The sequence below is a fragment of the Symphalangus syndactylus genome, chromosome 2, assembly GCF_028878055.3.
Source record: "Symphalangus syndactylus isolate Jambi chromosome 2, NHGRI_mSymSyn1-v2.1_pri, whole genome shotgun sequence".
In the NCBI taxonomy this organism is placed as follows: Eukaryota; Metazoa; Chordata; class Mammalia; order Primates; family Hylobatidae; genus Symphalangus; species Symphalangus syndactylus.
Window position 1 is genome coordinate 22,185,020 of NC_072424.2, and position 13,873 is coordinate 22,198,892.

The 13,873-nt window shown below is 43.9% G+C and overlaps 1 protein-coding gene across 6 annotated transcripts in view; it reads left to right on the plus strand.

Moving 5' to 3' along the window:
* Window positions 1–13,873, plus strand: part of GFRA1 (GDNF family receptor alpha 1) — a 216,669-nt gene that overhangs the window by 7,163 nt on the left and 195,633 nt on the right. Inside the window, exon 1 of one of the 6 annotated variants that reach the window (XM_063617406.1) lies at window positions 11,226–11,295. The exons of the other annotated variants lie outside the window; for them this stretch is intronic. Coding sequence (XP_063473476.1) covers window positions 11,226–11,295 — 70 coding nt within the window. Of the gene's footprint in view, window positions 1–11,225; window positions 11,296–13,873 lie in introns of those variants that run through there. 6 annotated transcript variants of the gene reach the window in all.

The following is a 13,873-nucleotide window of genomic DNA, read 5'->3' on the forward strand; positions in this document are numbered from 1 at the left end:
CTCTCAGAGTTGCTCTTTCATTTGTGTAATGAGGCAATTGGAGTAAATAATCTCTAATCGTTAGTCCATGGATCTGAGAAAAGGTTGGGCTCATCTCTAGAATTCTTCCACGGTTCTCTTACATCACCTTCTCTACCCTTGCAATCATTTCAACTCTTAAGGAGTCATGGTCATTCTCAGATACCACTGGTTTGTCTGAATTTATGAGTATTGGACATTCTTCTGCATGGGCCAAGTTTCACTTTTGCATTCCTTGGATCCCATTCGCAGGCCAGGTTTCTTTTCATAGCAAGTATGATCTGGAGTTTGTGAGCCCTGTCCTGCCTAGAACCCAGAAATCATAATGAATCAGCCAGAGCCAGAAAGGCCTTGTCTAGAGCTCCATTTTCTATCTCAAGGGCATTGGCTTTAGGTTCCAGCACTAATGAGCTTTGACCTCTGACAGTGACTGTGTTCCTTAAGTGGGATAGTAAAGCCAAATGGAAACTTGAGAGGCTTTAAGTCATTGAATAATGCATATTATCCAGTTTGGCCTTTGTAGGATGGAAAAGGATGGAGGAACAGGATGATAAATGTTGCTTTTCACGGTTTGAATCTGAGCTTTCTAGAACATCTCTTCTGTCTTGAAAAGTTATCGGAGGAAGCCAGGACAACAGTGTCTCTGCTTTTCACAGATATGGTAGCAATCAGAGTTTCCATATTTGGATTTCTCTGCCCAACATGAAGAGCGTGTTTATCTACATACACTAAGGGTGAGCTGAATCCTCCCAAGGAACAAGACATGTTTGACGTTCTTGTATTTCCATTTTCCTTGGATTCCTCAAACCCACAGTCATTTTAGCCGTTGTTTGCTTGCTAACCACATAAAAGGCCTTGCTGAGGTATTATCAGTGGCCCGTTGGGAACAAGAAGGAGAACAAAAATAAGGTGGAGTCTAAAAACCATCCCGTCTGTTTAGAAGCTTGAAATGCGAAGGGAAACCAAATAGCCAAGTCAGGAGAGAACTGCAGAGGGAGGGTGGAGGGCTGCTTTCCAGAAACCTGAGAGCGGAAGCCTTTGGCCCCTGGGGCACGATTAAGGGCTTGAGGAGGTGTGTTTCCTGTGGGGTGAGGCTAGTGTGGGTTTTAGGGGCCTGGAACATGTAGTGAGCGGGAGGACACACAGGAAAAAGTGAGCCAGTGCAAGAGGATGTCGGAGAGGCAGGAACACAGAAGTGTCCTAGGATCCCAGAGGGCAGAGCTTTGTGGACGCTGAGGCTCAGAGGCAGAAACCACCATGCACAATGCACTGTTTAGCATCTGCATCTCTCCCGGCCAAGCTCTCTGCTCTTGCACCTCTGTTCTGCCCCTGCTTTTCTTCCTCAGAAAAGTTCAAGACACAGTAAGAAGTAAATAGGGTTTTGAAAGGATGATGAACCTTTTGGCAATTTTTTTGGACTCTCTGGAGTGTGAGAGCAAAGCAGTGAGAAATTTTGAAAATACAGTGAGTGCTAAGAAAGCTTGAGGATGGGGATCAGAGGGAGGAAAGAAGCATCTCTTTGGCAGCAAGGTTTAAAACTATTGATTGGGAGACTGGATTTTTGTAGAGAAGTCAGGAGATGCCAGGCCTTCCTTAAAATACAATCACAGTTGATGATATTGCATGCAAGAATCAAGTGGATAGATTGTAGGGAATGAGTAACGTTAGGTTTTGAACATCCTGATTTGCTGGAGAAAAAAGTCTCAGCTTCTGGCACTCATCTTTTTCCTACCAAGTGCTAGGAGTGGCTTTGACCTTCCCGGGAAGCCTTAGGATCTCCAGATTCATTCCCAAGTAATTGGAAGTGGTTTGCTCTAGGATGAGATGCACCTAAACTCTCTCTTTTTCTGAGTGATTCTGTGAATAATTAGCCATGTTTAGCATTTCCGTTCAAATGCACCATCATATTTAAGTCGTTATTTTTAAAAAAGTTATCACAAAGTCTACATGTTGGAGAAGAGCCTTGTAACATCACCTGCTTTCCTGTCAGGTCATGATGAGAGAAAGCCTTGTAAATACCAGCTATTAGGGGGTGTGGTGGTCCTTTTCTTGCACTCAGCTCTCTAATCCTGATGTTCCTATATTTGAGAACCCCTATTCGTTTCCTGTTATTTACTCTGGCATATGGTAAACTCCTTAGTGGGCCAGTGAAGGCCCTGCTCTCCATCTTGAAGCCCCACACCCCCTCTCCGCTCAAGCTCACTGAGCCAAACGATTCCCCAAGTATTTCATGTGCATTCACTTTGCTGTGCCTTTGCACATGGCCTTGCCTTTACTTAGAAAACTTCTATCAGTTCTTTAAGACCAAGATCAAATTTCGCCTCTGAAGGCCTTTGCTGGAATCCCCCCAAACAGGCAATTCTACTCAGGGCTCCCTCATGCTCCATTGTGCTCTTGCCTTTATGGTAGCCGTTAATCACAGCATATCGAGAGGACTTATTTATGTGTCTGTTTTTCCCACTGGAAAGTCGGAGACTTGCTTGTTATGCCAGGTGTCAATTCAGCACCAAGCATCCTTCTTGATCCTGAGCCGGCATTCTGTCAATCACAAGTGGTTGAATGTTAGAGAAGAAGGGTCCCTAGAGATCTAGTCCAGCACTCTGTTTTATAGACTTGAAGCTCAGAGAAGGGAGGGGATTGGACAGGGTCACAGTGCTTGAGGGTAGGCTTGGGGACCTTTGCCAGGTCATGGCACTGGTGTAGGGGGAGCCAGTGTTGGCTCCTTTCGGTCTGCATACTCTCTGGACCAGCCTCATTCATTCTGGAGACCTCAGCCACCACTTAACATTGATGACTCAGAGCCTTCCTTCCTACTGCAGCCTCTCTTGAGCGCTAAACCAGCATTTCCAGCTGAGACTCCATCTGGCGGTGTCTCAGTTAACTCAAACTTAGCATGTCCAGAATAGATCTCATCATCTCTCCTTTGCTCCTTACACTCTCTCTTCCCGGATCTCCAGTTTTATTTAATAGAATTGTTGTCTTCCTAGTGATCTGCACTATAAGCTGTGGAGTCATCTTCATCCCTTCCATTGTCTTCACCCCTTCAGCCTGACCCATCACCAAGTCCTGCTGAAATTATCTGCTGTCTTTTGAATTGCTCCCCTCTTTCCACATCACGGATGTAACTGTCTTATCTCTCACTTGAACTCTGCATGGGCTTTCCAGCTGACTTCCCTAGCTTCTCCCAGTCCAACCTGACCTCCTCATTCCCAGGTCTTGTGCACCTTGGTGACTTCCAGGAACACTCTGGCTTCAGTCTTCCTTCACTCGTTTACTAACTGGCTTTTGATCTCGCCCCAGCCACCATGTATCATAGACAAGACAGGTTGAGCAGCTGCCGTTCTACCAGCACTCTGGGCAGCTTCATCCCTCCATACCTTTGCACCTGCTGGTGCTGGGAGAAAGAACACATGCTCTGGAATTCCACCAACCTGGGTGAATGAATCCCAGCTCTGCCATTCACCTTATCTTGAGCTCACTGTGCCTCAGGTTCCATGGGTGTAAAATGGGATGATGATAATGCCTACTGTATAGGTTCTTTTGGATTAAAGATGTTATATGTAAAATATCCAGTATAGTGCCTGAAACATACTTGGTCCTCAATAAATCTCAGTCCTTTTTAAAGCTACACTAAGGCGATGTTGGCTTGCTCCTGACTCGACTGGGACTCTTTTCAGCAGACCACATTGCCCCATCAGAGAATGATGATTCAATGTCTTGCAAAGGGTAGCAAACCTGAGCCTTCAGGAAGGCTGCTTATCAACTACCTCGGACAAGCAATGAAAAATCTATCCTCTATCCAAAAGGCCCTAGAGCAAAGTCCTGTCTCTTAATCACCCGGCCCAAGGCTTAGCTACCCTGTGGGGAAGGTCTTCCTTGTTCCTGCACTGAGTCTCTCCTTTTCCCTTGGACCCCTGTCCTTATGCTCTGTGGTCGGAAGTGAGTTGGTTGCAGCTGGTGATCACCTGGGTAGGAGCTTGTGATCAGGCTTCCTTTCCAAGCTTGGCTGATTCCTATTCCTCTAACCTCTCCCCATAAATCTTCTTTCCAGTACCCCTCATAGCGGCAAGAATTACTGCTCCCTGAGAAGGGCATGCCTGAAACCTAGGAGATGCTTCCGTCTGCGAAGGCTCTAAGTACACTTACATTTCACTTTCACAGACCACTACTTTTTGTTTTTATTCTCTCCCTCTCCTGCCCCTCAGCAATCCATTTTTATTGTAGAACAATAGGAAATTGCAAACAGGTAAAAAATGGAAGAGAAATTTCAATCACCCAGCGTCCTACCACCCCAAAATAACTGCTGTAAACATGCTAATAGGAGCCTTTTCCAATTTTTCCTATATATGTAAATATGCATAGATGTGTATGTACATACATGCATACATATATGTTTTTTACAAAAATGGTGTCATAATCTACATCTACTCTCTGATTACCTGCTTGATGATCTGAAAAACCTATGTCTTTCTGTCTCACTGACCACTTCCTAAAGGCAAGATTTTATTATTTAGATTACATGTCAACTTCAAGAAGGTCCATGAATAAAGGAGTAGGACATGCTAGTATCTGTACACTTGTGGCAAAGACCTGAATGTTCCAGGGAAGACTGTGAAGGTAAATACAGTTAAATATTTTGCATAGAGTTACTGTAGGTCCTGTTACCAGAAGAAGGGAGAAGATAAAACATCAGTGAGTGACAGGTAATTGCATGAACTGAAGATTGTTACAAGGTGCAAATTATTTATAGCCAATATGTCTGTCCTCATTCCTTCTTCTTAGTCCTCTGAAGTATTTCTTTTTGCCATCTCTTAATTTTTCTGCTGTCGAAGCTTGTTCTTTCCAAGGGATGTCCTTTTTATTTTTTGTTCTCTGGGACACAGTAGCAAATTCTCAGGAGGAGGTATCAAATTGGGGCTTGTTTGGTAAAAGAGTATGGATCCAGGAGTCAGGAGATCTGTGTTCTGCTTCTAGCATCATTTACCCCTAACTAGCTGGGTGACCTTGGGCCAGTGTCTGCAGGTCCTGAGAGTCATCTGCTCCTGTTGTAATTTGAGGGCAGTGGCCTAGAGTGATCTTTAACATATTAGGTTGGTGCAAAAGTAATTGCTGTTTTTACCATGACTTTTAATGTTTTCCTTCCTTTTTCAAGGGCCCGTGTATTGAATCTTGTATAGTTATTCAGTTAGTTATTCTGGAACTATTTTTCTTTCTAGCATTTTATTCATGCCAAGGAAACTTGTGATCTTGGCATAGGTCTTTCATGTTAATAACCTTTATAAAGTATGATTTATTCAATGTATACCTTACTTTGAACTAGAATGTATTTAAGGCATCTTATCTGGATACATGGAAGAAGATAAAGTACAAAAGAAAATAAGTAAATGGAGAAAACAGGAGAAAAGAGAAGATGAGAGTAGGAAAGAGAAAATGAAGCCAGGAGTGAGCTCAGTAGACAAATACATGCTACAAGATTATATTTCAATAAATTAAACGATCGGAAGTGCCGCGTTTGTTTCACAAAGGGATAAATAAAACCACTGGATTTGTAGATGCAGTAGGATGTTTGGAGGTCATTCTAGTCCCGTCCCCTTATTTGACTGATAAGAAACCAGAATTCCATAAATTGATAGGACAATGGAACATAAATTGTCTAGGACAGTGATGACAAGTAAAATTAGGTGTGTGTTTGCTTGTAAATGGGTATTTGAAACTCTCCATATCTTGGCATTTCCCCACCTCAGTTCTGTTGTCTTTCACCTGTTCAAATCTGTGCTCCCCTCTTAGGATACTACACTTTTTTTTCTTTGTTTCTTTTAGCACGAGAGCCACAGTTAAGGAGGTAGTTGTTCATTGTTTTGGAACAAGCGTTAATTAATAGGTCTCTGGCAACAAGAACTAGTGGCTGGAATGTTAATTTTCATATTTCTTGACACACTTCAGGATTGTCTGTAAGGAAAAATGAGAAATTATTTGTTGCATTAAGCCCTCTCAGCCCTGAGATTTTTTTAAAGATAATCTTTCATTCAGAGTTTTTTGTTAAAGAAGCTAACCACTTCCTGTAATTTAGAGACTCAACTAGCTGGGTCAGTGATGAAAATGAATGGGTAATTTGCATAAGAGGCTAATTTATTATGTCTCCTGGGCATTTCTTTCATCTCTCTTTCCATTCTAATTAATGTTCTAAGAGGGTCTATCTCCATATCAGAAATTAGGGGTGAAAGCAGCTATTGTTAACCTTTGTTATTATGATTTTTTATCTTCTGTAATCTTTTAACCATTTTCTTTTCATATCTAGGATTTACATAGACAGGGCTGTGGGGTATATGGAGAGATTTTAGGGGTGTACTCTTTTACGATCTTCCTTCAAATAGTAGGCTGTTGTAAAAATAAAAATGACTCAGGATAGCTCTCCAGCCACAGGAGGATTTGCAAAACATATAGAAGTACGCAGCCATGGTGGCAGAATTGTTTCTAAATACAAGCTCTCAAAAACATCTTTATAAACACGTATACAGACACATAGGCATACATACATTTGTGTATCTGCCTGCTCACATGGGAATGTTTTTATAGAGTGTGTTAAGTGTGGATATGATAAAATATTTTGCCTCAAAAAGATCTTCCTTGACACGTGTTTCAGTTGGTCCTGGCTGTGACAAAGGCAGCTGTGTGTGCGAGTGTGACGCAGCTGAGGAAAGGCAAGAGAACAAGCAGTTTCTTCGAAAATCAATTGCAATTTACTCCTACTAAATTAGCCTAGGGTCCGCCCTATCCATGCATTAGCATATGACAGACTTTTAATCATTTGGTCAAGTGGCCTATTTTTGGTTACACTGCAGTTCCCTTTGGAACTCTGCCTATCCCAGAACTGTGTATTCTCCTCATTGAATCCTCAGTCTCTTTAAAGGGGAGGTGAGTGAGCAAAGAGGAGTCCTGCTGGGGAAGCCCCTACCCTGTGTCCGCTTCCCCTGCCGTGTGTCCTGCACTAAGCTGCCTTTTCACAGACTTACATTCTTCTGGTCCCCCACCATGCTAAAAGGTACTTATTGTGCCGTCTCATTTCTGAGGAGAAAAGCTGGGATCAGAGAGGTTGAGTAACTTTCTTAAGGCCACACAGCTGATACCTGGAAGAGCTCAGATTCACTTCTTGTTCCTGTGACTCCAAAACCTGTGCTCTTTCTACTGTTAGGTGATGAAATTTTAAGCACAGACCAGGATCCTTTATTTAGAAGGAGCTATCTACTCCCTCTTCTCCCTCTTTAATTCCCAGCTTTCTCCTTGTTCTTCCACCCTAAAACACTGTTTGACAAAAGGCCTTTAAAGTTGCAATATACACCACTACCTATTATTTTAATATTTGGGCCTGCGGTCTGATGGGTTCTTAATTGACAACCAAAATCCAGAACACGCGTGCTATTAAGACCATTCCTGCGGAACTGCAGAAATATTAGCCAAAGAAGCAATTTCTGGATTGTATCTTTTTTCATTTCAGTGTGAGATGGAAGGCTTCTAAAGTGGAGCAGAATGCCTAGGGCCATTTTTTGTCATGTTGTCGTATAAATAGCATTACACAGTGGTAAAAAAAAAAAAAAAAAAGGAATACATAGTTTAGTCCCACTTTAAGGTGACCTAATGTGCTATTCATTTGTCTTCCTCCATGCTGGTACCACTTTCCTCTAGGTCCCTGGGAACTGTGTAAGGAGCACCATGCCAACTGTGATTTCTGTTGCCCTTTGCACATGATCGTTTTGTGTACAGTTAATAATGTATGAAAATAAGTATCGATTGCATTCTTTGTAGGAGAAGGCCTGCAGGTTTCTTAAAGCCCATGTTTATGAAATGTTTCATTGATTCCTGTTACTATGCGTTTTGAATAAAACACTTGATGAAGAAGATACCAGGAGATCCCTGAATTTCAGAGAGTTCTCAATGGAACCACTGTAGGTATTCTTCTAAGCTTGGGAATGGCAAGTGGCATTTGAATGGGAAAAGAAGTGATCAGGCTGAACATACTCCCAATTCGAAATGGTTGCATTCCCCATGATACTTAAAGAGAAGTAAAAATAATAATTACAGCAGCTGTGAGTTGCAGCAAGCTAGGTGTTTTATGTGTCATAACTTGCTTAAGCCTTGTTCAGTAGAGGTACTTTTAGCCCCATTTGGTTGGTGGATAAGGGAACTGGGGCTCGAGTGAGAAACTTTTCTTGAGGGCACACACTTAATAAGTGGTAGAGCCAGCATTCTCATCCAGGAAGCCTGGCTTCAGAACTCAAGCAGCAGCATCAATTTGCATGCATATAACATGCATGGGAGAAATGGCCCATGAAAATATCCCACGAAAGTGAAGTGCATGAACTGCATAAAGGATTATTAGATATTTTTTACTTAGTGATATATATGTGGGTATATGATGCATATAATATATATAACATATTACATTATATATGTTACATATATATTACATACATACATTATATATGTTATTTTCATTTTATATTTATTTTATTAATTAATATATTATATATTATTATTAATATTATATATTATATATGTTACATATATTTATACTTATTTTAGAATGAAGAGAAGAAGAGGTAAGTTTTTATAGTCTCTATCAGTTTTCAGTTTTTCAGTATGATAGAATTTCATTTCTGCCAAATTCATTCATCAGATATTTATTAAGAACTGACTATGAGCACAGTGGGAGGCCCAGGTGATTCAGAGGTAAATAGGAATTGTCCTCTAAGAATTCCCTTTTTTGCTTTAGAGATAGATATAAACAAGATAAATTATGATGAATGAGTAGAACCCTGTAGAAAGCTCACATACGGCCCTATGGTGGGAATAACGGACTGGATGGTGTCGTGGGTCAGAGAAGGCTTGCAGAAGGGGACTTTTCAGCTGGCTTTTGTGGAATGGATAGGAGTTTGGTGAGTAGAGCTGAGTGGGGCGAACATTCCAGGCAGAGGCAACAGCCTGGGCAAAGGCACAGTGTGTCCAGGGTTTGCCGTGGCTGGAGCAGCAGGTATGAGGAGTGGTGTGAGAAGAGCAAGCAGAGAGGCAGGTTTGTCACACTCAGGGGCTTGGCCTCTGTCATCGAAGATGGGAAAGGAAGATGGCTAATTTATCTCAGCATTGCTGAAATTTTTAGATTGAATCGCATGAAATTGCCATTTTAGTAGGTCAACATGGTAGAATAGCAACAATTTCAGACAGTTCAACTTAATATAGTTTTGTGTCATAAAGGCACACACAGGGGCTCTGGATGCTTCTCGACCAGAGAAGGACATAAGACCTGCTGTGGGTGAGTAACCCGTCATCATAGAAGGTACCTTCTGGGAAAACAAAAAATGAGGCCAGGAGCACTGCGCTATTAGCCTCAGCTCCAGGTGGAAATGGAGCAAGAGCAAGTGTGGGTCAAGTTCAAGCTCCTCCCTTCCAGTTGCACCTTCTTGAGGAGAAAGCATGCACAAGCTCGGAAGGCAAAGGCCAAGTGCACAGAGCCCAGCATTTAGGTGTCGAAGGCAGGGAGGACAGAGGAGCAGGAGTCTCTGAGGCAGGCTGGCTGCGTCTTCCTGGGTGGTCCTGGGAAGATGTGGTGGGGGCGAGGTGGTCGGGGGGGTACAGGTAAGCAGAAAGACAGTAGAGCAGACAGGGGCCAGCAGGAGTCAATCCAGGAAGCTGGGTCATCCTGAAGGGGCTTGGCTGCTAGGAGGCATTTTGGCTTGTGGTAGGAGAAAGGTGGTCTCTGATAACGGTTCACTGGGACCCTGTGGATGCTGAGTGGCATGGCTGGTGTTAGGAGGCCTCCCCTGGTGGACAGTGGGGATATGCACAGTATGGGTCCCTGAGAGGATGGCTCCCATCTGCTTTTCTGCCGGGTCCCAGCCCCAACCCCCGCACTGCCCTTTGTCCTGGGCTCAGGGTGGACTTCTTCTCTCTCACTTGGGAGCAGTGGCTCAGGTGTGGGTGCCTGGCTCCCTAGGCAGTGTTGTCCTCCTGCCTGGGAGGGATGGTGCTGTCCAGCCTTCCTTGGACCTCTGGAACCGTGCTGTGTAGCACCTGTTTGGAGGACTTGAGGTATGGGCTTGTTTATTCATTTGTTTTGTATTTACTGTTTTCTTCTCTGACTCCCCAGTCTTCTGCCTCGCCTAGCTGTTTTCTGTGCCAAATTCTCAACTCGATTCAGAACATTTCGCAAGAGAATGTCTCAATGAAAACTCAAGTGTTCTAAATGAAGGGAGTTGTGTTAATTGAAAGCAGTGCCCACTCACCCCAGGGAGCACCTGCTTGAGGGGAGAGGATGGGGAGGAAGGGAGGGAGGGCTGGGAGTGCCTATGCAGCTCACAGAGTTGGCTCCTAAGAAGCTACTGAACCCTCTCTGTGTGTCCTACCCTGCGCCCATGCTGTGTTATGACATTGCTTTTATGACATCAGTGGGGCTGGGGTGGGAAGAGGTGGTGCTGCCCTTTTTAGCTGCTGGTGATCCCTGGGAGGAAGGGCAACATGTTCCTAGGGCAGGACCTACCGGGCGGACCCTCTGCATTCGTCCCAGAGATAGGGCTGGCAATGGGGAGGGGCAGGGGATGAGGTCATGGTGATCCCCAAAAATATATGTGCTGCAGAACAGCACGGTGGCAAGGAGCAAAAGCCTTGGAGTTAAGCACACTCGGGTTTGAATTCCATGTTCCAGCACTTAGTAGCTGTGAGACCACAGGTAAATAGTTAGTTACAACGTTCTAGGTCCTGTATGTGTAAATGGGGCTAATAATAGTATCCAGTTCATAGGGTTGCTAGAAGTAACACTTAGGGAATGTTTCATTTGTTTTTGGCCCTCCTGAGCTGTGCAGGAAACAGTGGTGGGTGGGTGGATGACTGCCAGCGCCTTCCTTTCCTATGCATTCTCACTCCCTTTCTCCTCCTCCCTCAATATATTAGCATGAAACAGGAGTAGTAGATGATTTGAGTGCATGCAGATCTCTTCTGAAAAGAAAAGAAACACCAATAGCCATACCCGAAATTACAATTACCAGTCAGTTCAAAACATTGATTTTCTACTCTACACTTAAGCAGTAACTCAGGTTTTTTGCGAACTTACTCTGTGCCAGGGAATGTGCTAGCTGCTGGGGAGATGGTGGTGAGCCAGAAAGTGCAGAGTACAATGCCATGTAAAGAAGGGAGAAGGAGAGAGGAAGAGAACTAGGATGCAGGAAGGAAAGTTCTGGAAAGGGATGGCAGAGACTGGAATGTGGGGATGTGGCGAGTGGATTCCAGGTGAGCTAACACATCAGTGGAAAAGGAATGGGCATGTACCCAGCCAGCACAGAAAATTAATACTGAATATGCTAGTCCTGTGTTGAGTGGATGTGAACACGGTGGAAACCTAGTGTTTTTTTTTTTTTTTTTTTGATGATTCTCAAGAATGTTTAAAAAAATGCAATGTTTGCAAACAAAGTAGAAACAGTTGAAGCATTGTTTTCTATTAGCAGTATAAGGTTTACCGGCTATGGGTATTTTTTCCTTCTTGCTTTCCAAATTGTAATTTTAAAAGATGAGGCATTTCATATTCAAGAGTTTCCTTTGTCTGAAATAAATTATTCATTTCTACTCAGTTTCAGAAACAATGAACATAATACTTAATGCATCACAGTTAAGCGGGTGCAGCTTCATATAAAATTATGTTCCATGCATTTTGGTGGCAAACAGCAGCGTATCCTATATCTTGTCGACATTTGTTCCTCATAAGCAAAATATAAAGAAGTCGAAGCCCAGAAATGTGTTTTCTTTCCTCTCACGGTGGAGGGGGGGTAACTTTAGACCCAGGCAGCCTTGTTTTTGACATTCCACAGCTGTTGGTGGCTTTGTCAGTCTGTAGAGAAAGTGAACTTACTGCAACTATCTTGTGCATGGGGTCAGGTGAGGGTCAGAATTCTTGAGCACCACACATTTATCTCAGTCTTCTTTGTCTGGGTTTGAGATCTGTCTAGAATCCTCTTGTGGAAGGGCATTGCCTGGAAATGACTTCCTTTGGGATTTGGTGGCGGCTGTTTTTTTTAATACTGGCTGGTTGGTCATGTGGCGTTTTCTGAGGATCTGGCCCTGAGATATTCTTCCTGTGACAAGGTTCCTCTTTAGGAAAATAGGTACTGCCAGCAAGGATCAAGATGTCTGTGGACGTCCACTTTAGGCTTGAAGATTTAGCTGTACTGGTTCCCAGGAGCATTTTTTGGGATGCCTCTGACTCAAGTCCCAGCCCTGAGGTCAGAGTGAAAGCTGGCTCTGGTTGTCAAAGGGCAGTTGTCAAAGAACATTAATTGTGAAATGTCTGCTGGCCTCCCATCAGTAGGGTAGGAGATGCTTTCTTTCTTTCTTTTCTTCTTCTTCTTTTGTTTTTTTTTTTAATAGAGTCAGGGTCTCACTATGTTGCTTAAGATGGTCTCGAACTTCTGTCTCAAGCAATCTTCCTGCCTTGGCCTCTCAAGTGTTGGGACTATAGGCATAAGCCACCATGCCTAACCAGGAGATGCTTTCATAGGCTATTTCTTTTTTCTTTTCTTTTCTTTCTTTTTTTTTTTGACAGAGTCTCTCTTTGTTGCTCAGGCTGGAATGCAGTGGCACGATCTTGGCTCACTGCAGCCTCTGCCTCCCAGGTTCACGAAATTATCCTGCCTCAGCCTCCTGAGTAGCTGGGATTACAGGCACCTGCCACCACACCTAGCTAATTTTCTTTATTTTTAGTAGAGACAGGGTTTCACCATTTTGGCCAGGCTGGTCTCAAACTCCTGACCTCAGGTGATCTGCCTGCCTCGGCCTCCCAAAGTACTGGGATTACAGGCATGAGCCATTGCACCCGGTCTCATAGGCTATTTCATTTAATCTTCATAAAAGCCTGAGTGTTAGCCTTCAGTATGCATGAGGGACATTATTCACATTTTGCATAAGAGGAAACCAAAACTCAGAGAAGTCCAGTGACCGGCCTAAGGCCACATAGCTAGTTGGTGGCAAATCCTGAATTCAAGCCAAGTTTGTCCAGCTGCAAAGGCCTAGCCCTTTGCATGCTACACCCCCCCCCCCCCGTTGCCTTTTTGATTGTCAAGAACAAAAGCAGCTAGATGCAAGATGGATCCTCAGCTACCTCTGGCCTAAGCACCGTTTGTATTTGAACAGAAAAAAAATTACATGTTTTTTAGTTTAGAGAGGCTTAGGAAGAAGGCCCTGGACTTGGCCAGAAGTTTTCCTGGATGCCTCCCTGTCCTTGACCCTGGTTTCTTGCTTTTTTAAAATTTTCTCTTGTGAGACATTCTCACTCTCTTGCCCAGGCTGCAGTGCGGTGGTGCGATCTTGGCTCACTGCAACCTCAGACTCCCAGGTTCATGCAATTCTCCTGCCTCAGCCTCCTGAATAGCTGGGACTACAGGCATGCACCCCGACACCTGGCTAATTTTCGTATTTTTAGTAGAGACGGTTTCACCATGTTGGTCAGGCTGGTTTTGAACTCCTGACTTCAAATGATCCACCCATCTTGGCTTCCTAAAGTGCTGGGTTTACAGGCATGAGTCACCGTAACTGGTCTTGACCCTGGTTTCTGTCCGGTGCCTGCCCTGGCTGGCTGGACTCACTGCAGAGCCCTCCAGGGATCCTGGTGCTCTGTGCTTCCACTTAGGTGTCCATGACCTCCAGTTCTGCAGTTTCTGTGGCATCTCTTGCTCTGGTATTTCCTATGTGGCAAAGGCCCCGGGGAGTTGGTGGATGAACTCTGATTTTTGCGAAGCCCTCCTTTAGAATAGGTCCATCCAGCTGCGTGCTGGGTAGTCCCATCTAGATATCCTGGCCATAACTCAAACATGGTCTG